Source organism: Abrus precatorius, unplaced genomic scaffold, assembly GCF_003935025.1.
Source record: "Abrus precatorius isolate BTA unplaced genomic scaffold, Abrus_2018 Scaffold9, whole genome shotgun sequence".
Lineage (NCBI taxonomy): Eukaryota > Viridiplantae > Streptophyta > Magnoliopsida > Fabales > Fabaceae > Abrus > Abrus precatorius.
The window spans coordinates 27,102,607-27,126,187 of NW_020874439.1; the positions used below are offsets into that span (position 1 = coordinate 27,102,607).

The 23,581-nt window shown below is 29.3% G+C and overlaps 2 protein-coding genes across 2 annotated transcripts; one reads left to right on the plus strand and one right to left on the minus strand.

Moving 5' to 3' along the window:
* Positions 1–748: 748 nt before the first annotated feature.
* On the minus strand, positions 749–1,897 carry LOC113851388 (protein NOI4-like). Its single transcript, XM_027481853.1, has 3 exons — positions 1,653–1,897; positions 949–1,146; positions 749–831 (listed from the first exon to the last, which is right to left on the minus strand). Exons 1-3 carry the CDS (start codon positions 1,659–1,661, stop codon positions 808–810), a joined length of 231 nt encoding a protein of 76 aa, XP_027337654.1. The 5' UTR covers positions 1,662–1,897; the 3' UTR covers positions 749–807.
* An 18,360-nt stretch (positions 1,898–20,257) lies between these two features.
* On the plus strand, positions 20,258–22,073 carry LOC113849950 (GDSL esterase/lipase At3g48460). The gene is made up of 2 exons (XM_027480224.1): positions 20,258–20,934; positions 21,388–22,073. Exons 1-2 carry the CDS (start codon positions 20,299–20,301, stop codon positions 21,892–21,894), a joined length of 1,143 nt encoding a protein of 380 aa, XP_027336025.1. The 5' UTR covers positions 20,258–20,298; the 3' UTR covers positions 21,895–22,073.
* Positions 22,074–23,581: the final 1,508 nt, after the last annotated feature.

Consider the following 23,581-nt stretch of genomic DNA (forward strand, 5'->3'; position numbering starts at 1 on the left):
GCCACACTTCACAGCACGAAAAATGCTAATGCGCACTTTAATATTCTTCCAAACTTTTGTTTTTGTCTAAAAAAATTATATGGTTGGTGTGTTGGTCACCTTCAAAATCAACACTGTCGAACCGAGTTGGGTTGCCAAGGGCCTCATAGATTTGGCTATAATCACCATATGGCTAGTTTGAATTAATCTCAAGTACTAGTTGACCAATAAAAAAGAATTAATCTCAAATACTTTAATTGTTTAGTGGTTTCATTCCTAAAAGCTGGATTAAAAGAACAAAATGGATGAAAGAAAGTCCTTAAAAAATTGCCATAAACCCTGAATTGAAAGAACAGAATAAAAAAAAAAAGGCTATATAAATAGTCATATTGATAATCATAATAATAGGGGAATAATTTTGTACATTATTTTTTTCGTTTTCTTTCTTTTCTCGTATTTGTACAATTTTTCCTATTACACAGCATTCCACACTACCTTTTTGCAAAAGTGATCAGTTCTTACACAGTAAGAACTTAATTAATTTAGATCAACCTAAGCAAAAAGCATCGTGTGAAATTTCAATTTGCTTACAACTAACGCCAATAATGTATCAGGTTGTGATCCCACAAACCACAAAATGTCAAAAGGGTGAAAATAAATGGAAAAAAATAAGTGAAAGACGGCAAATAGGATCTTAAACCATTCCTTGATCCCCCCCTGATTTACAAGAAGAACATAATCTACAGAACAAAGGGATTTGTAGAGGGCTCCCCTGTCTAATTCTTGTTGGGATCACAATGCCCTCTAGGCGCCTAAAGCACCCTAGAGTCAGCCGCAGCAAAACCATTTTTTCTGCATTCAAATTTCAATTCAGAAATTAAATAAAGCTCATTGTTAGATGAATATTCAAGCATGAAGCCTAAACCCATAGACTGAAAAGTAACACTAGTATGGACTACTTAAGTTCACCTTCTGAGAACGTTGAGGATCATTATAATTCTCATTCCTGAACACAGGATCAGATCTACGTGGTGTTACCACGTTCGCTGCAGTATTAGTCTTCTTCTCATCTCTAGCCTTATTGAATATGACTGTAAAACCTTCAGCTGAGGCTGGATTGTTCACATCCCACTCACCGAATTTAGGCAATGGCCGACCTTTTTCCTGCTGTTTATGAAGAAAAAGTTGAACAGTTCAAGATGAGTTTAATGTACTTTTGGCATGTTATGTTCCATTCTTCCATTACTGCAAATCCATATTATGATACTAAATCATATTGTGTATTCCAACTAATGAATGATTGATCTGTATAAATAAACATTTTGCAATAAGATCTTGTATTGAATTGGATTATAAACAAAACTTCTTTACCCTCTCACTGAACAAAAGTGCTGACTCATTTATCAATCAAATACACAATCCATACTGAAAGATTCTAAAAAGATGCATTCCATTCTAGCTGTATCATAATCAATTTTCCAATGATGCAAGCAATTTGGGTCCTTAATTATGCCAATAATGAAATGCCACTAAAGTAATGGATGACCCATTAGACAAACACGCTACATATCAAACAAGTTTCACAACAAGAATACTTTATTGTGTGTTTAATTTGTCGTTGAATACCAAAAACAGAGAATTGAAAATGGTGGCAGAAAGGAGAAGAATAATACCGAAGCCATGGGTGAAAATCGCAGGTAAGAGGTTGTGGATTGGATTGAGAGAGAAAAAGATCTACAAGGAATTGGTGAGGAACACAACACTTACGTTTGGGGGACACAAATTATTTTAAGGGCGATTTATTAGGACAGACAGGAATACGTGGGAAAGGGAATCGAAACGGCACTAACAACTCCATGTCGTTTGCTTTGTTGGACCTTCTAGATGAGGGACACGTCCTCTTCTCTTTCACTCACCGCCCCTAACCGTTGCTTGTTTTCCGTTAACGACAACACCGGAAACAGTGTCGTGAGTGTGGCGCGCCTCGTTGTCAATTTTGGCTCACCCCGTCAGCTCTCAATTTTATTAGTCATTTTATCAACTATTATTTTATATTGATTTATTTTAAAAATTCTGAAATCTCACCTTTATTTTGGCAAATTTATTTAAATAATACGATTTATAAAAAAAAATTTGGAAATAGATTTATTTTAAAACATATTTTCTGTTTGGGCTAATTTTTTGCCAGGCACCTGTTTCGCACCTGCATGAGCAATAACAATTTGTTAATAATTTTTAAATAGCTTATCGTTCCAAATTGTTCGATATAGCTCTATACGCTGACACCTGGAATTAGACGAATAAAAAAAATAAAAATAAAAAGAGTATCAGTCTTATAAATGCGATAGTAACCACGTGTCGGAAATGGATTTGTATCATCCCACCAGCGATGATAGTTGTTTGAAATCAACGGTTTAGAAAAAAAATAGACACGTGTTCAAATCGTAGTTGTATCGGCTCTGAAATATCGACTACGCTATCAACTTATTTGGTGCGATACTATTTGTGGTGTGGACATGTGGCTTCTCAAAATTAGTGTCACGAATGGGCTTCTTCTTCCCCTTCCTCCTTCCCTCCCTCCATTAACGCTGGCATCAAGAAAAATTTTCATTGTTGATCTGAAATTTTTTTGATCAAGTTTTTAATTTTGCAGTATTTTTAGAGAAATCCAAAAGTAAATATAACATTATGAAATAATTAAGTTTTATTTTATTCGTAAAAAAAAAATTTATGTTTCTACATGTTTTGAAATTTTATACATTGCAGTCCATTTTCGTCGGTCCTCTGCTAGTCTATTTTTGTCAGTTTGAAGGTATTGAAGAATGGAAGTTTATATATATTTTTATTATATTTTATTTGAGTCCTTAAATTTTTATTGTATAATATTATGTAGAAAAAAAATTTGTAATATCTGAATTTTTTTTTAGATTGGAAATTAGATTTAGAAATTGATTAAATGTTGTTGTATTACGGGTAGTTTAACATTAAAATTAGAATTTTATGTATATATGTAGATTTAACTGAGCAAATTATATTTAACTTTGTACTTAATGTCAGTAAAAATAGATGAAATATTTATTGTAATTATTAAATAAAATATATTAATGGTATAATATTTTTATAAAATAGTAAAATGCATAATTACTTAAAAAAATGTACAATAAAACATGAATTATTTATTAAAATTTGTAATAAAATTTATTATTGTTTAAATTAATTAGGGGCGTGATTTAAAAGAAAAAAATGTAATGTAAAAAACTTTAAAATGTAGAATAATTTTTATTAGAAATAAACAAAATTTTAGGTAAATAGACTTTTAAAAATAGTAACTAATACATGAAAAAATGTTACAAGTAAATTAAAAATTATTAAATTTTTAATGATAAAAATTTAAAATAAAATCATTTTTAATTTGATATGAAGAGGGAATTTAAATGATAATTAAAATGAAGTATATATAGTTCAATTGAAATAATCAATATGTAATATTGTATAAAAAATAATTATTTAAATAATTTATTTCAGAATTCATAAAAATTAATAATTAAATTTTTAAAAAATAAAAACATATTACATTTTAAATATATAAGAAATATTTGGTTGTTGTAGATTAAAATAAAATTTATATTAGTAACTTTTGTTAAAAACAATTTAATTACGTAAAATTATAATTATACATATTATTGAAATAATTTACAAGTTAACATCTGTAATAATAAAAAATATAGTTAAAATAATTTATAAAATATTATAACTTTTTAGATTAATATTAACTCTGGTTAAGAAATAAATTTATGTTATCATATTAAAAATAAATTATATTAAAGTAAGAATATGGTTAAGTTAGATATATTAAATGGAAACAATTAATAAAAAAGTTGTTAAAATTTATTTACGTAAGTTAATAAATATGTTGCTATACATAAATATTAAACTACTATAACTTTGATAAGCTATAACTCTAATATATAAATTGTCGTAGGAATAATACGGTTGTATCATTATAAATTTAAAAACAAAAGTGAAATTATATTGTAAAATAAAATATCAGTCATGTATATACATATATAACAAAATAATGTAAATAAAATAATATTGGATATTAATATGTAATCGTAATATTAATTTTTTTTTGTTCCATACCATTATGCATATTTATCCTTATTATGTATCTATGTTGATTAAATTTAGTGTTGTGTATTTAAATAATTGAAAGATGAGTCAAACTAATTTATTGTTATTGTTAATTATACTAATATTTTATTTTAAATTATCAGATGACTTCATCTTCTTCACAAAGTCTAGTGATTAATTCAGGCCAAGAGGATCCATTATTATTGCGTTTTCAAAGTATACATACGTCTGAACACATTTGGGATGGTCGAGAGCATCCCGTAATGAAGGTTAGGAAGTATCAATTTATACCAGCTGGTCTAGACGGTGTTCCTGCAGAGATTTTACCACATTTAGAGTTGACTGCCTTTGCTGGAGTGGCACAGCTTGCCAACTTTCCATTGAATAGACATTTGATCACCGCATTGGTTGAGAGAAGGAAGCCTGAGACACACACGTTTCATATGCTACCAGGAGAGTGCACCATAACGCTTCAAGATATAGCCATACATATAGGTCTTCGGGTTGATGGACTTCCAGTATTTGCAGCAACTGGCAGTAATTGGCTGTAGATAGTTGAGGACAATTTAGGTATTAGGGCACCACTAGAGGCTTTTGTGGGCAGCAGCTTGAAGCTTCGTTGGTTAGACCAACATTTCACTAACGTTGCTATGCATAATCAGAACGAGCTTCAACTGACAAGATTTGCCAGAGTGTATATTATGAGACTGATTGGAGGGTTCATGTTAGCCGATCATTCTAGCAGCAGAGTCATAGTTTGATACCTGCCTTTACTTGAGGACTTCACCATTGCAGGGCAATATAGTTGGGGAGGAGCAACTCTTAGTTTCTTATATAGAGAATTGTGCATGACAACAAACATTGGCAGAGTTGCCATTAGTGGTTTGACTCCATTGCTAGTTATGTGGACTTGGGATAGGTTCCCATGTTTGTTTCCTCCTAGACCTCCACATTTGCGGCATGATGTTCCATATGGTGCTAGGTAAACATTTTTACCACATTTCTACTTAGATAAATGATGATATATAATTTAATGATTTTAAATTAATGTTGTTTACTTTGTTATATTATAGGTGGTTAGTAAATTGGGTGCCTAGAAAGGCAAAGAAAGATGTTGCATATTATAGATATAAACTTGATCGTCTTAAATGGGAGGAGGTATTTATTAGTTTCAAACACTTTAATAATTGTAGTAAAAAAATTCAATTTGTTTGAATTTAATGAATTTTGTGTTTCAATTATCAGATTGTATGACAGCCTTATAGTCAAGAGTTACTTGAATTATTACCGCCCATTTGCTTGCAAGGGATGAACATTTGGAGGTTAGTGGTGCCTTTAATTTGCATTCAGATTTATGAGTGGCATCAACCGGACCGTGTAATGCGTCAATTTGGAATGGTTCAACACATTCCTCGTGCTCCATACCAACCTGATGCCTTATATGACATTACACTTAGAGGGAAGACGAGAGAGAATTGGAATGACAAATTTAGACACATCTTAGCATTATGGAAAAGGCGCATGGATTGGGTTTTCAGCAATGCCCCTCAAATTGGATTATTGAGTTCCAATTCGGAGTACATGAGATGATATATGAGTCATACTAAACGTTGGATGACGAGAGATGCAGTCATTTTCTCACTTCTGGTATGTATTTGTGTACATGTTAATATTACTAGACATTGTAATATGATATTGTCCTTGCTGGTTAATATTACGCACATTAAGTACAATTAAATCATACAATTTACATCTTCTTAGGCAATGCAGGGAGATGCATATGAGAGGACATACTACTTGACTACTGATGGCCAAGATTCATTCACATTTGATGAACTGCGCACATTAAGCGAGACCATGTTCATCCTGGCTCCTTTAAAAATTTTATTAACCGCTTCTGATAAATTTGTTGTCATATGTATATAACGCCTTCCTTCGTCATCATAGGCAAGCGTCCACTTTTCTTTAGAGATACAGTCAATCCAACTTTTTATATCCTCAGATTGATTACAAAATTGTTGAAGTTTTTCTTCAAATCTTTGTTTGCATGTTGTGTATCCTATACATATACAATGAAAAGGATGTTGGAATAGTATTATTGAAAACATAGTGTTATTTGTAAACAGGAAATACGAACTGCACGTATATAAAAACAACCATATTCATACCTAATTTTATCAACTCTATCTTCAAAGTTGGATTCTTGAATCGTTGATTAAAATTGCTATATGACAAATGCAATACCTCCTCTTTAGACTCAAACACTTGCCCAACATATACAACATCACCCTCTCTCAATGATTTATGTACACGAACATCTAAATTTTCCATTTCTTGATCAGCATGTTCCCAATTAATATAAGTATAATGCGGACTTGAATTCCAAAACAGAGTTTCAATCATGCCTGCATTACAACCAAATCCTCCAGTTTATATACTTTATTCATGAAATATATAAATTAACTTATATAATATATAATACCTCTATGTGGTGCATTTTCATAAGTATTTAATATTGAATTAAGATGACCATCCACATTAGTATCTGATGAACTATCTGTTGAAAAATTCCATTCATTTTCGTCGTCATCAACATCTTCATCCTGGTATTTTGTAAGGAGAGTGTAAAATAATGATGAGGTGGAGACCGTTATAGGTAAATCAATACAAATGGGACATGTGGGTGACAGCGTGGAAATCATGGCAAAGAATAAAAGCACGCGATCCAGGAGGAAAAGTGTGTGGCTGAAGGATTACGTGAGAAAATAACTTGAGTATAAATAGAATAATTTCAAGTGAGAGGGGGGAAGCGAATTAGTTAGACTCTCTTCTTCTCTCTGGCTCACTTTCTTGTTCTTGAGGGCTTACGGAGAATAAACGTTTGTATTTGTGCCTGATGTCATTGAATAAGAATTCTTTATGTAATAAATTGAACGGGTAATTGTCGCTTTTGTAATTGTTGATTTCATTATTTTTGCATGCACGTTGTGCTTTCTTACATTGGTGCTTTCATCTTCTATCATGACGGAGAATACTCGAATGAAGGAATTACAAGCGGAGATTTCTCGTCTGAAGGACTTTGTCATCGACGTCAAGTAATTGGCCAATGCAATGGCTGCTATGGATCGAGATTTGACGAGTTTGATTGCAGCTCTTAATGAACGACAACGTGATGATTCTACTTGATTTGAGACCTTGGAAACTTCGATGGATTTGGTGTTGAAATCAATCCAAGATTTGGACAAAGGTTCGCATACTTTTTCTCCATCCCCGTCATTTCAAGTTTGTAATGTCAAGTTAGATTTTTCTAAGTTTGATGGCTCCGAGGTGTTGCAATGGATATTCAAGGCGGAATAGTTTTTTGATTATTATAAAACCCCGGATGAACAACGGTTGCTTATTGCTTCTATTCATCTGGAAATGGAGGTGGTTCCATGGTTCCAAATGCAGGCCCGAACTAACGCATTTCATAGTTGGATTGCGTTCACTCGTGCTTTGGAGTTGGAATTTGTCCCTTCACCTTATGAATGTTCTCGATCAGATTTGTTTAAACTTACACAAGAAGGTTCGGTGCATGACTATTATGTTAAGTTTACAGTTCTCACCAATTGTGTGCAAGGTGTAACCACAGAGGCTTTATTGGATTGTTTTGTGGATGGTTTGCAACATGACATTCGTCGTGATGTGCTGGTTTAGGCTCCCACTACCTTGATGAGATGTGTGTCATTGGTCAAATTGTTTGAAGAAAAGTATGTTATTAAACAGAAATCTTATTGGTCCAATATCCATACAAAAACACAATCACTGCCTGCCACTTCACAATCTCTCAAATCCACTGCATTACCTCCCTTATTGTCTACACCAAATAAGACCCCTCTAGCTAGAAATGCAATGGTGAAGAAGATGTCTCCTGCAGAGATTCAGTTGCGGAGAGAGAAAGGATTATGCTTCACTTGTGATGACAAATACTCGCCCTCTCATAGGTGTCCTAATAAGCAATATCTTTGGTTACACAGATGAAGAAGAAGTTCCTGCTGAACCTGTTCTAGATGCTAGCGTTGTTAAGAGTAATATCAAGTCTCAACTTCCGAGTGAACCTCACTTGTCTTTCAATGCTCTTAAAGGCTCGACTGGATTTGGCACTATGAGATTTAAAGGAGTTATTAATGATTTACCGGGCATATCCTTCTGGATAGTGGCAATTCGAATAATTTTTCACAGCCAAGGATTGCTGCTTGTCTTAAACTACCAGTAGAACCAATTCAAAATTTTAATGTGATGGTTGGTAATGGAGGTGCTTTAGTAGTGGAGGGCCTCATCAAGGGATTGGAAGTTACAATTCAAAACCATGCAATTCAGTTGCCAGCATACTTACTTCCTATCTCAGGTGCTGACCTGGTTCTTGGAGCTTCTTGGCTGGTCACACTAGGTGCTCACATTTCTGATTATAGCAACTTATCATTAAAATTTATGCTAGATGATAAGTTTGTAACACTGATGGGGAACAGATCAAGCTACTTGACCAGGCTCAATTTCACCATTTGCGAAGAATGTTACATACTAATTCGATTGCTGAAATGTATTCTCTCAATTTTCAAAATTCCAGCAATTCACAAGATCAAATTCTTGACTTACCTGAGGACATGAACCCAAAGATAGCCTTATTGTTACGTACATATCAACAGGTTTTTTATCTGCCATGTGGTCTACCTCCTCTTAGATCACATAACCATGCTATTCCTCTAGTACATGGTTCGAATCCTATTAAAGTGAAGCCATATAGATATCCTTTCAGTCAGCAGATTGAGAAAATGGTGCAAGAGATGTTGCAGGAGGGAATAATTGTGCCCAGCAATAGCCCTTTTTCTTCTCCAATTATCTTGGTAAAGAAGAAAGATGGTACGTGGAGATTTTGTACTGATTACAGGGCTTTGAATGCCATTACTGTGAAAGATAGTTTTCCAATTCCCACGGTTGATGAGTTGATTGATGAATTGCATAGAGCTAAAAATTTTTCCAAGCTGGATCTTAGAGCTGGATATCACCAAATTCTTGTGAGGGAGGAGGACAAATATAAAATAGCCTTTAGAACGCATCAAGGCTTGTATGAGTGGCTAGTCATGCCTTTTGGGCTAACTAACGCACCAACCACATTTCAGGGATTGATGAATGACATTTTCTGAAAGATGCTGAGGAAATATGTTCTTGTCTTTTTTTTTATGACATTTTGGTGTATAGTCCTTCATGGTGTACTCATCTTTAGCATTTGGAAAAAGCATTACAATTGTTGCAAGAAAACAAATTATATGCCAAACTTTCTAAATGTTCATTTGGCAAACAGCAGATCAAATATTTGGGGCACACGGTTTCAAGGTCATATGGAGGATAGCAAGATTCGAGCTGTTTTGGCTTGGCCTTTACGTACAAGTCTTAAACAATTAAGGGGCTTTCTGGGACTTACAGGTTATTACAAAAGATTTATTAAAGGTTATGCAACCTTGGCTGGCCCACTCACCGAATTACTAAAAAAAGACAACTTCAATTGGTCAGATGCAGCTACCAAAGCCTTTACAATGCTGAAAACAGCTTTAACAGAAAGTCCTGTATTGGCTTTACCAGATTTCTCATTACCATTTCAGTTAGAAATTGATGCTTTTGGTATAGGTATTGGAGCTGTCTTAAATCAAAACAAGCACCACATTGTTTACTTTTCAAAAAAAATGTCACCTTCAATGCAAAAGCAATCGGCTTATGTAAGGGAACTATATCTAATGACTGAAGCAGTGGCAAAGTTCAGGCATTATCTACTGGGTCATCAATTTGTGATCAAATCAGAAAAGCCTGAGAAATATCATGGATCAAAGTTTACAAACTCCTGAGCAGCAGAAGTGGCTTCATAAACTACTTGGTTATGATTTTACTATAGAATACAAACTGGGGAAAGAGAATATAGCAGCTGATTCACTTTCAAGGTCTTTTTACATGGCTTGGTCCCAAGCAGTACCTCAACTAGTGACCTCTCTGCAGCAAGCACAAAAGTTAGATAATGGAATTAAGACCTTGATGGATGCTTGTAAAAACAATTCTTGCTTTGATCCTCATTACTCAGTGCATCAAGGATTGTTACTATGGAAACAAAGGATTGTGGTTCTTGCTGGACATGCGTTAATTCACATTCTTTTGAACAAATTCCATAGCTCTGTGATTGGTGGACATGCTAGGTTCTCTAGAACTTTAGCTAGAATTGTTGCTTAGTTTTATTGGAAAGGAATGCACCAATTCCTGGTCAAATTTGAGAAGATTTGGCAATGGATTTTATCACAGGCCTTCCTGTCTCTCATGGGTTCACAGTAATCTATGTGGTAGTTGATCGATTATCTAAGGCAGCTCATTTCACCCCAATGAAACAAGATTTCACCAGCAAATCAGTTGCCAAAATCTTCTTTAAGAACATAGTGAAATTACATGAATTGCCAAAATCAATAGTCTCTGACCGAGACAAGGTTTTTACCAGCCAATTTTGGAAAATCCTATGGCAACTCAGTGGCACCACACTCAAGATATCTTTTGCATACCATCCTCAATTTGATGGTCAGTATGAAATCCTTAACAAATGTTTGGAGTTGTATCTAAGATGTTTTACTTTTGATGCACCCTAAGAGTGGTCTAGGATGCTTATGTGGGCTGAATATTGGTACAATACATCATATCACACCAGCACGGGTATGACTCCTTTTCGAGCTGTGTATGGGAGGGATCCACCTCAGATACTCAAGTATGTTCCACAAGAGAATGATCCAGTAACAGTAAAAGAGCAATTACTTTCTAGAGATGACATACTTCAGAAGCTAAAGTTCAATTTGCAGAGAGCTCAACAACTTCAGAAGCAATATGCTGATAAGAAGAGGTTAGATGTTAATTTTTAGATTGGTGACTTGGTTTTAGTAAAGCTTCAGCCATATAGACAACATTCATTGGCTTTGCTAAAGAATCACAAGTTGGGATTAAGGTACTTTGGTCCTTTTGCGATTGTAGACAGGATTGGAAAGGTGGCTTAAAAGCTTCAATTACCAACTTCGACCAAGATTCATCCTGTATTTCATGTTTCTCCGTTGAAGTTGTGTAGGGGCAATCATGATCGTCCATATGTTCCTTTACCAATATGTGACAGTGAGATTCCTCTGCTTATCCAACCACTGGCAATTTTAAATACACAAATTATTCTTAGGGGTGACCAACAAGTTCATCAATCCTTAGTTTAGTGGGAAAATGGTTCAACAGAAGAAGCAACGTGGGAAGATACTAATGTAATTGCTCGGGCTTACTCTCATTTCAACCTTGAGGACAAGGTCGATTTTGTTGGGGGGAAGTAATGTAAGGAGAGTGCAAAATAATGATGAGGTGGAGACTGTTATAGGTAAATCAATACAAATGGGACACATGGGTGACAGCGTGGAAATCATGGCAAAGAATAAAAGCACGCGATCCAGGAGGGAAAGTGTGTGGCTGAAGGATTACGTGAGGAAATAGCTTAAGTATAAATAGAATAATCATTGTGCTTTCTTACATATTCACTTTCTACATAATCATAAAATTTGCTATCACATAAACATACTTATAACACATTAAATATCAATTTTTATCAAACAAAAAACATTCTCATACCTGATCCTAATTCATGTTCATCATCATCACAAATATTGTCACGTAAAAATGTGGCATTTAAGTTCACACCTTCTGCTCGAATACAAGAACTTTCACTAGATGCAATATCTGTATATACTTCAATTGCACTCCTCTGATTTTGTTGTAAAAAAGCACTTAACATACAATCGATATCTTTTTCATCACATATATCCATATTTGTATATTGTCTAGCAATTGGATCTACTAAAAACCGTGAAATCAATCTAGATATAACTTGATTAGTAGATAATTGAAATTTTTTATGAATCTTTTCTTTTAATGTCTCAAAACTTATTTCACGTTCAATTTTAATCATTTTATTATTTCCTTCAAAGGTAACACCTTCATTACTCGAGAATATTCGATTGTTCCAATATACTATTATCACAAAATCAGTCATTTTGCATCAACAAATTAAATACACATACAACAAATTAAATCAATAAAATTTAACAAATTAAATACGCATACAACAAATTTGACATTTTTTTCATATATACAACATTATCCTATTTTATATAAAATTATTTTATTTTTTTAACTATATTAATTTCCTACTTTTACATATTTAACAAAGATTTTTAATAACTACAGTTTTTTCACTTTATATTAAATTTATAATAAACTATTTTTATTTACAATATCTATTTATTTACAATACTGCATCAATCTATATTTTTTTTACTAACATAACACAACACAACAAAGTTTACATTTAAAGTTAATTATCAAGATAAATTACAAAACATATTTGTATATGCATTATTAGATTATTTTAATATTGTATGCATTAAAATTTAATGAATTTAACAGATTATTATTATTCAGCCGTTATTTTTGTTATTTAAACAAATTTCTATCACATTATTGCAATTATTTAACAACTAATTAAAAAAACTCAATTTCATTTAAATAACTAACATAAAAATTATTAATATTTGTAATAAATAAACTACATAAAAATAAAATTCATAAAAAAAATTTAAAAACACAAATCGACATGTTAACTAACCTGAGAACACTTTGTGCAGTTTTTCTCATTCTAGCTCAAAGAATTCAAAGAACGTCAATTGCGAAATCGGAATGTATATATATATATATGCTTTAAAATCAGACAAGGGAGTGAATTCAACTTAATGACCATCAGTTATTACCACGTGTCAAGTCTCCAGCTATCTCGCATTTTGCCACTCGACAAGTGAGTCGCCTATTGACCGCCGAAATGCTATCGCTCTTGACCAACCGATACTCATCCACAAGGCACCACGTGTCATCATCCAAGCTGTTCCTCCACATAGCTCTTGTTTGGCAGATACGCCACCACGTGTCAATGTATAAAACTGTATCAGACATTCTGGAACGATAGACTAGTTAAAAATTATTAAAAAATTACTATCAGCTATGCAGGTGCGAGACAGGTGCTGATCTGGCAAAAATTAGACCAGACAAAGAATATGTTTTAAAATAACTCTATTTCCAGAATATGTTTTATAAATAATATTATTTAAATAAATTTTCCCTTTATTTTATAAATTCTATTAAAAATTATTTTTTACTAAAAAATGAAATATAAACATTAAAATTAATTCTTTTCAATATATTTTTCTAAATTTAAACTACTTTTTGAAAAATAAATTTATAAAAATGTTCGTGAATCATACTATTATTGTTAAAAAATAATAATAATAATAATAATTATTATTATTATTATATTTATAATTTTTTTAAAATTTTTAATTACAACTACTTTTATATATTTCATGGAATCGTTTTGTTGACAATTAATTTTCTTAAAACCTTAGAAATTTTCATGGATAGGAGACTTTGCAGTTTTGGCAACAACTGTAGTCTGTAATTTAAATTTATTTAAGTAAATTTTGTTTCAATTAAGTAAATTTGATAAAAAATAATTTTCATTTAAGTCAACAAAATTTACTTAAAAATTTTATTTAAGTTAATTTAGTAAAAAAATTATTTTTGCTTAAGTCAAAATTACAAAAAAAATCAATTTTTTCTAAACTAGGAACTTTTATTTTTCATCAAATGACTATTTAGTTATCAAAGATTCTTACATATATTATCCTACCAAATATTTTAAATGTATTGTCTAGTATGTTATTTCTATTAAATATCAATAAATAAAACTATTTAGAATTTAATTAAATTGTTAAAAATAATATTAAAGATTATAAAAATGATGACTTTGAGAAATATTTGTAGTATTGCATATTCTGAAATATTTAAATTTTTTAAGTATGACTATAAAGTGTGACCTGTTCGGAGAGCAAGTGTACACATCGAGAAGTAATAAAGGGATCTTAAATTAAGTTCTTGAAATATCGTCCCACAAGGATTGTTTTCCAATTATTAAAAATTTTCTAATTTAATTGTTTGAGCTTCAAAGATATGAGATTAATTACTAGAAGAATTTATAAAATTAATTCTAAATTTAAGAGTAAGGAATACGATGCACATCTTGGTTAAACTTATCATAGAGGAACCTAGGGCATATGAATTTTCTCATTCAATCCTTTATGTAATTCTTCTGTTTAACTCTAAATTCGATTTCCTTGTGACTACCAATCATTCATACGAATACTATTAATACCCAATGGTCATGTAATATTAATATTCTTTTCTCTAAATCAACATCCCCAATTGTCATGCAAGACATTAATTTAAGAAAACTTAAGGAGCTTATGAACTTGTTAATTTAATAACAATTAGGAGAGAAATATTGGTTTAGTTCATCTAATCCTTTGTCTCGTTTTACCCTCTAGATCTATTAATTAACCGAGATACGGTCGCTTGACGATATAATTAATTAGTATTAAGAAAGAAGCGCAATAGGATAAAATCTAATCACAAAACAGAAATTAAATTTAGATTCAAACATCAAAATTTCATAAATTCATGAACAATAGTTTCCATAGCCCTAACTATGGACTTAGTTACTCATGCTAAAGAAAAGAACTAAAATAATCATAAACAAAGTCATAATAAAAAGAAATAGCAAACTAGAGTATGAGATGTGTTCTCGGTCTTCAAGTACGATCGCTTGAAGCTTGCAAGAGAGACGAGATGAGAAATGTATCCAAAAGCCAAAGATTATATGTAAAAATGGTCTCCCGATGCCTGAGGTATCCTCTTAATAGGGTTTGAAAACCCTAAAGACTCTTGATAATTAGGCTCCTCACAGATGAGCACGGTCGTGCAAGGCCTTAAGTACAACTGTGTATGGGCTCGAAGCACTCCGTGCTTGTCGAAAGGGTCTGGGCATGCTAACTGTTGCGAAGCTCTAATCTTCCATCAATTTGGGCTCAAATTGCACCTAACATCCACTTGTGGTCTCTTTATACCAAATTGTACAATTAATATATAAATTAGTGTAAAATCTAAATAAAATAAAGGTCAAATATAAATACATGGGCCGTAAAATAAGGCCTAATTACATACTTATCATGACCACGTGATATATCTCAAATTTTTTATAATTTAAAGATAAAGAATATGAAAATTTGAAATTTTCTACAAGTGAATTTTTTTTACTTAAACGAAAATTATTTTTTTTATCAAATTTGCTTAAATAATTTTTTTTACTTAAATAAAAATAACATTTATCAAATTCACTTAAGCAAAATAAAATTTGTTTAAATAAATTTAGACTACAAGCTGTGATTCCACCAAAACTAAATAGAATCTGAAACCAATTTTTATTAAAGTTATTTTATTATATTTTCACATGTTAGTTGGTTTGATTAGTATATTAAGATAATTATATGTTATTTTTGAGAAAAAAAGGGTTATAAAGTCATAAATTTATTTTATTAGTAATTAATTTTTATTAAGCTATCGATGTCTTCCTCTCTGAGAATTGACAACTGTTATATGGTAGAAACTAAATAATCAAATTACAAAAAAGCAAAATCCTGAGATTTTTAAATGAACTATATTAAAGCAAGAGGCGAAAGGGAAATTCATTATCTAACGTGAGAAAGATCCTTTATAACCTAAATTTGCTAATCGATCTACACAATAGTTGGATTTTTGAAGGCATGATGTAACATTACATCCTATTGTGGTTCAGGCTAGACTGAAGGTGAAATTTTCTCTAAAGATAAGTAATTTGAATTGTTTATTTAATATAAAAAATTAATTAAAAATTTTTATTATTTTTTAAAAAATTATTATTCAAATATATTGAATTATAAAATTTTTGAAATATCTTATTTAAACATAACCTTCGAGTTCTACTTAAATTTTTGCGCAACATACTTACTAAGAAGAGTTTAATGAATAACTTATATGTAAGTTTACAAAGAATAAAGAGACAATAAATATTATTCATAACCATTTTAGTAAAGCTTAAACCTTAATAAAGTGGGATAAAATAAATGATATTGAGTTAAATGTTTTAAATTACTTGTAAGTTGTCATAGGATAAAATAAAATAAACCTAACGAAATGCATTTTTTTAATACCTTTTTTTTCTTGTAAATTTTGAGGGATACAGGATATATAAGATTAATTTATTTTTCATTCAATCTTACAAAATCTAAACAATGGAATGTTAGTTTTATTATTTTTTATTTTATTTGAATTTCTTTATTACCTTTTTTTATTCTGTCTAATTTCACTCCTTATTCAATAAATAACATAAACATACTTGACACGCATGTAGAGACATTTAAGCAGGCGGCCATGGCATTCTCATTTTATTTCTCCTACTTAAATGTATTGAATTATATACACTAAATTTTTATTAAAAATAATAATATGTTACATAATTCAATACATTATTAATATTAAATATTACAAATTTCAATAAAAGTTTATTAGTTTTGAACTATAATTTTTTAATATACTTTTATTATTGATATTTTTCAAAAATGTTAAAGTATTTGACTTTTAAATTAATTTTCTAACACGTGTATAATGATACATGATTTCACTTCTGTTACTTTTTATAAAAATTAAATATTTAATTAATAAAAAATGATTAGTTATTATAAATTTATACTCTATTTAAAAAGTATTTATAATGTAAAATTGTAAAATTGATGTGTGTATTTACTTTATGAATATAATATGAGTATCTCCTAAAATACAAATTTATAATAAATAAATGATGTAAAAATTTAACAATTAATACATTTAAAAATAGTCTTTATTTTTTTATACTTAAAATAAAAGAATTATAAATAGAACATAAAGCAATAAAAATTTAATAAATAATAAATTTTATTAAAAATATAGCATATACTATTATGAATAAACTAAATTATATGACGTACAATTATAAAAATAAGGTTTAAATGTCTTTCATAATTATGTGAGCAACCACATCCTGTAACCAATTGTGCATTCAAATAAAATACGTGAGCATGTTTCCATCTCCACACATATCAATTGTCTCTGTTATGTCTCTTTTAATAAAGTTATATTTTGATGATATAGCGATTTGGGTTTTAGCATTTGCTAGCTTTATATTAATTAAAGAATTAAAAGTAAATTTTTTGTTAAAAATATTTTTAATACCCAACTTCTCATAATTTTTAATCAATGTTGTGTATTTTTTATATTTTAATCAGTATCTTTATAAAATTTATTAATATTTTTAGTTAATTTTCATGATTCCACCCATACATTTTAATTTCATACATTATCTAGAGTCGTAAATTTTAACATGTTTTGCAACTACTTTTATGGCAACCCATGAATATCTTAGAGAATTTGAGTAGATTTTTTAAAAGTAAACTTGTCTATAAAGTAAATAAACAATTTTTATCTAGTTAAATTTTAATGAATTAAGATTATACTAATTTTTAAATTAGGTCAATACTATATACACTCTACCTGTTTTCTTTCTTTTGTTTAAATTAAACCCATTTTAAAGTAACATTATTTATGGTCGATATAAATAATCATGATTTATAAAGTTTTGAATAAAATAATTTTTACTAAAAATTATAAAAAATGGTGAGCAAAGCATTGAGAGAACGGTTGTTGGTGAGCATTAATGAGATGCATGCCAAGGCCACCAAAGATTGTTCGCAAATTTACTTCGGACATGAAAATAGAGGGCTATGAATACCTCTCCCCATTGTGCACCTTCTTAATTTATGAAAAAACAGTTGGTGTAGGGACATGTTCATTCAATGCCTCAATTATTAGAGATTTACTCATTTTTGAATTTTTTTCGTAATCAATCGTCTTACCAATATTTCGAACATTAAATAAAAAAAGTGTATTAAGTATAGTTTACTATTTAGTATTTCATTAAAAGAATAGTTGAACAAATATAACAAGAGTTTTTTTTACAAGAAATAACATAAATTTAATTAAATCGATATAATAAAGTGATAAAATTGCATAATTGTGAGCTACCGGGCGGTGACACGATGAGTATTAATTAAGATTATTAATGTAAGTCTGACGCTGGATCTCCAGGACGGTGCAAGGGGAAGGAAGATGGGAGAAGTCAAACTAGGAAAGACACGGCATTGGCATTGGGACTAATATTTTTGTTTTAAAAATTATTATTATTTTATGTTTAAAAATTATATTTTTATAAGAGGAGAAATAAATTTATACTAGTATGAGATATACTTGTACTAACTTTTATCTTAATTAATATCTTTCATTATACAATTTCATTTTAAAATTAATCAAATTACAAAATTTACTATATTTTAAATTATTTAATATATATATATATATATTAATTTTTTTGTTAACCATTATACATATGTATATATTAAAATTAACGTAATATAAATTTCAAAAAAATATAAATAATAATAATTTGATTAATTTTTTTATAAAAAGAGTGTTAAAAATTTTCTTTAATATATTTATAATTATTAAATAAAATTTATTAAAAAATATAAAAATATAAAATTAATTATTATATTAAAAGTAAGAATAAGAGTCATTTACGTAATTTTTAATAAAATTTAATGACAAAATATTAAAAATATATTGCTAATAGTTTTATTTTTATAATTATTTTATTTTATTATAAATATTTAAAATAATAAATATTTATAATTTAGCATTTAAAACTATAATAGAATATATTTTATATAAAATTATTGATAATGTAAGTACAATGATTTAAATTGATCTATCTTTTTAAATATTTTTATAAAATTATTTTTAAAAAAATTAACTATTAGTTTTTAAAATTTTAAGCAGAATTTTTTTTAATCTTTATATTTTAACATAGCCATTAAACCAAATAAAAATATTTATAGAATGAAAGAATAATTTATTTAAATAAACTTATCTTTCCCTTACATTATTATATAGTATTTAATATTTTTAATTCCAATATATAACCATAAAGTGATAATTTTGAAACCGGAAAAACATTTTATTTAATATTTTTCTTCAATAGCAGTATTTGGACAACCATCGCATATTATTATTATTATTATTTTAAAATAATTACTACTTCTAGAAGAATTTTAATGAAATAATAAGTTAATATAATAAGATGAACAAATATTTTTCTTAAAATTTAAAATATTTAACAATTTTTAAATATTATAAATATTATTACTTTTTATTATTTTAAAACTGAAAGAATATATCATAATCTTATAGTGATTAGTGAAGGACGGAAATCCCACGGTGGTAAAAATATAATAATTGCATTATATATATATATATATATATATATATATATATATATATATATATATATGACGGTTGAAAGACATGTAATAAAAAATAATATTTTTTATTAAAATTATAATATTGATAATATTAAATCATGTGATATCTTATATTTTAATAAAAAATTATTATATATAAATTATTGTTTAATATGTTTTATATGATAAAAATAAAATAAAAAATGAACCATTAATTTATTAAAAATAATTAATATTTTAATAATATTTTTTTAAAAAAAATAAAAATTTAAATTTAACTCCTCTTAAATCAAGAGATTGCATTTTAAAGAATAAAGTAAATTTATTATTGTACAATAAGACACAAATATTTCGACATCAAATTCTTAAGTTATTAAAATTTCAACTTTTTTTTCATTTAATAATTATAAACACATTTAATTCTTTAAAGTGTATCATTTCACTTAAGAAAAATGTAATTTTTCAAAAGAATATGAAAAATATAGCATTTAATATCATCAACGTATTTTTAATGAAAAAAATATTTATTCATTTGCGAACTAAAATATTAATCAACAAACTTTTTAATTTAAAAGTAATTAAGTTTATAACACAGAGAGATATTTTTTATAAAAAATTATTTTTACACAGATAAAATATTTTCGTTTTTATTGTTTCTTTTAGTTTTAAGATAACAATTTATATAACGATATATAAATAATAAGATATTTTTTTATAAAAATAAAAAAAATGTAATACCAATTATTTGATATTAAAATAATGAAAATGATATATATAAGTCTAGAACTCAATAGCTAATTGGCAACTACTATTTGGAAAGCAATTAAGCTAGCCTTTTGAAATGGCTTCTCCTGTGGCACCCATCTCTTCTGCCACCATCCTCTTTAGTACAATCTGCATGCTGTCCTCACTTCTGTCAATAGCCTCTGCATCAGCTGGGGAAGCAAAGACAAGACCCTTCAAAAGGGTTTATGCCTTTGGAGACTCATTTACCGACACAGGCAACACCAAGAGTGCCGATGGTCCAAGTGGGTTTGGCCATGTATCAAACTCTCCATATGGCACCACTTTCTTTAACCGTTCCACTAATAGGTACTCTGATGGTAGGCTTGTAATTGACTTTGTAGCTGAAGCTCTATCATTGCCTTATTTGCCCCCTTACCGTCATAGCAAAGGCAATGACACTTTTGGTGTTAACTTTGCTGTTGCTGGTTCTACAGCAATAAACCATTTGTTCTTTGTAAGGAACAACCTTTCCCTTGACATCACTCCTCAGTCCATCCAAACCCAGATGATATGGTTTAATAGGTACCTAGAGAGCCAAGAATGTCAAGAATCTAAGTGCAAAGATTTTGATGATACTCTATTTTGGTTTGGTGAGATTGGAGTCAATGATTATGCCTACACTCTTGGATCTTCAGTCTCCGATGACACCATCAGGAAACTCGCAATCAGCAGTGTCTCAGGAGCTTTACAGGTAATAAATCCCTCATTGATCTGTTTGTCTTTTACACCAATTTATCACGTTATAGTGAAAAAAACAAATCTAAAACCGATTGCTTATTTAGATAAAATATTTTCTTAATGTCTGAAAATATGATTAAATTTAATTATAGTCCTCTTAACTCATTTTTGTTGCTTTTAAGCTATAAAAATGTCAAAACTTTCAAATTTTTTTTTTTTTATTATTTACAGATATTTAAACATGTTAAATCATTTATTATTTTAGAATAGCTACAAATATGATATAATTGGATAGCTGTCATATTATTATAAATGAAAATAAATTAATAAAGACAAAATCAAAGTTAAACCTATTTATATGACTAAAAATATATTTTAAAAAAGTTATTTTCTTTCGACATAGCAATTTTATGCACAGATCATCTTATCCAATTTTATTTCTTGATTTTCATTATTTGTTTTGCAGACGTTGCTTGAGAAGGGTGCCAAGTACGTAGTTGTGCAAGGTTTGCCACTAACTGGGTGCCTAACATTGTCTATGTACCTGGCTCCTCGAGATGACAGGGATGACATTGGATGCGTGAAAAGTGTGAACAACCAAAGCTACCATCACAACCTTGTTCTGCAAGCCAAATTAGAGGAATTCAGGAAACAGTACCCTCATGCTGTCATAGTTTATGCTGATTTCTTTAATGCCTACCGCACTGTCATCAAGAATCCAAGCAAATATGGATTCAAAGAGACCTTCAAAGTTTGCTGTGGATCAGGAGAACCACCTTACAGCTTCACTGTGTTTGCCACATGTGGCACACCCAATGCCACGGCATGTTCAACCCCTTCTCAGTACATAAATTGGGATGGTGTTCACCTAACAGAGGCCATGTACAAGGTTGTTTCTAATATGTTTCTGCAAGGGAACTTCACCCAACCTCCATTGAATTTTTTATTGGGAAAAAAAGAGAGGCTGGGATGAATGGTTCACCGAGAATAATGTTCGGTGTAATTTGCTTGTGCTTATGGCTCTAATGCATCTGCTAATGTAGCTTCAAGTGAGGGAATCAGATTTTATCTTCTTTTTTTCTAGAACTTATGTCTACCGCATATCTTATATCTTATGTAAGAACTTAAAAGGAATGTTGTATTTATATTTATATCATATGTGAGTATATTTTGGGTTACTTATATATCTTGTAGAAAACGTTTTAAAAATAAGTAATTATGTGGCTGTTTATAGAAAATAATTTGTTGAGAGAAAAATAAATATTTTAATAACCTTTTCACCTTAGAAAATCGAACTTTTACTTTCCCGGTGAAAAAATGAATCGTAAACAAACAATTTTGGTCCTAACTTCTCAGAAATTAGTTGTCTTGGAACCGACGAAAGGAATTTAAGTACGAAGAAATTTAGAACGGCAGATACCTTAAATTATGCAATAAATTTTACTCTCGGAATTTTAATTTGATTCGTTCTGATTCGACTTTATGTTTGCAGAGCAGTAAGTAGCACATGCCGGTGGTTGTGTACAGTTTCCTCTCTTTCTCGATAAATTTTTTGGGACCAATAATAAATTCACATATAAACTCTTTTACACGTGTAAAAATGTGAGTGGTTAGAATGATGTTGTCTCATGTCATGTAATAATTTCTCTTCTTTCTTCTCCTGTCTATAAAAGAAAAAATAATGATAAAAAAAAGTCAATTTAAACAAAGAGCTCCTAAAATAAAAAATCGTAACAAAAAGAAATGGAGAACATTTAATGTTAACCAAAGTCTATGACTGTAATAATTGAGATGACGTGTCACCCTTTCTTCCGTTCCTTTCAATGAGATGAATCTTTTTTTTTTAATGCATATTTATGGGTGTATATTAAAAAAAATTACATGGTAAATGTTGACGAAATACCCTATGTGGCACTAATTAAAGAACTAAAAATGAAAATATTTTACTGGAAAATATAATAAATAATTAAATACATCTGTTTTCATAATTTTTAATACAGTCCAACATAATTTTTAATAAAAATTTGTTTGTTTTTAATTCTTCAACCAGGGTCCAAAATATTAAATATATCCTGTTAAATATTTTAAATTACCATTTAAAGTATGTATTAATATTTTTTTATAAATTTAAGATTAAATATTTTAATTTTTAAATACTCTTTTTAATTGGCTTGTTAAATTAATAATAATAAAATAAAATAAATCTTAAATGAGGTGCAATAACAAACATTTTAGAGTGATAACCGATGGAGGCATTTTTTAAGGGTCATGCATAGACTTTTCAAAGCAATAATAGATTGAAATTTGATCTTTCTTAGAAATTGAATTATTTATTTGAAATTTAAGCAAATTCTATAAAATAAAATAAAAACTCAAAAAATACGTTTAAGTCAATAAAATTTACTTAAGCAAAATTGCTAGCATAAATATACAAGATCCAAAGAGAGAAATAAGTAAGTATAGGTTGATAATGTTACACAGGATTATGAAGAAAAAAATAAGGAGGATAAAGAAAACTTTTCTTGATTCATAGAAGGAGTTGAAAAGAAGTATCAAGATCAATAAAAAATAAAGATAAAAATAAACCTTTTTGATTAAGTGAATTTTGCAAGTTTTCTTTGTTATTTTATAGAATTCACTTAAGCAATCTTGAATGGATG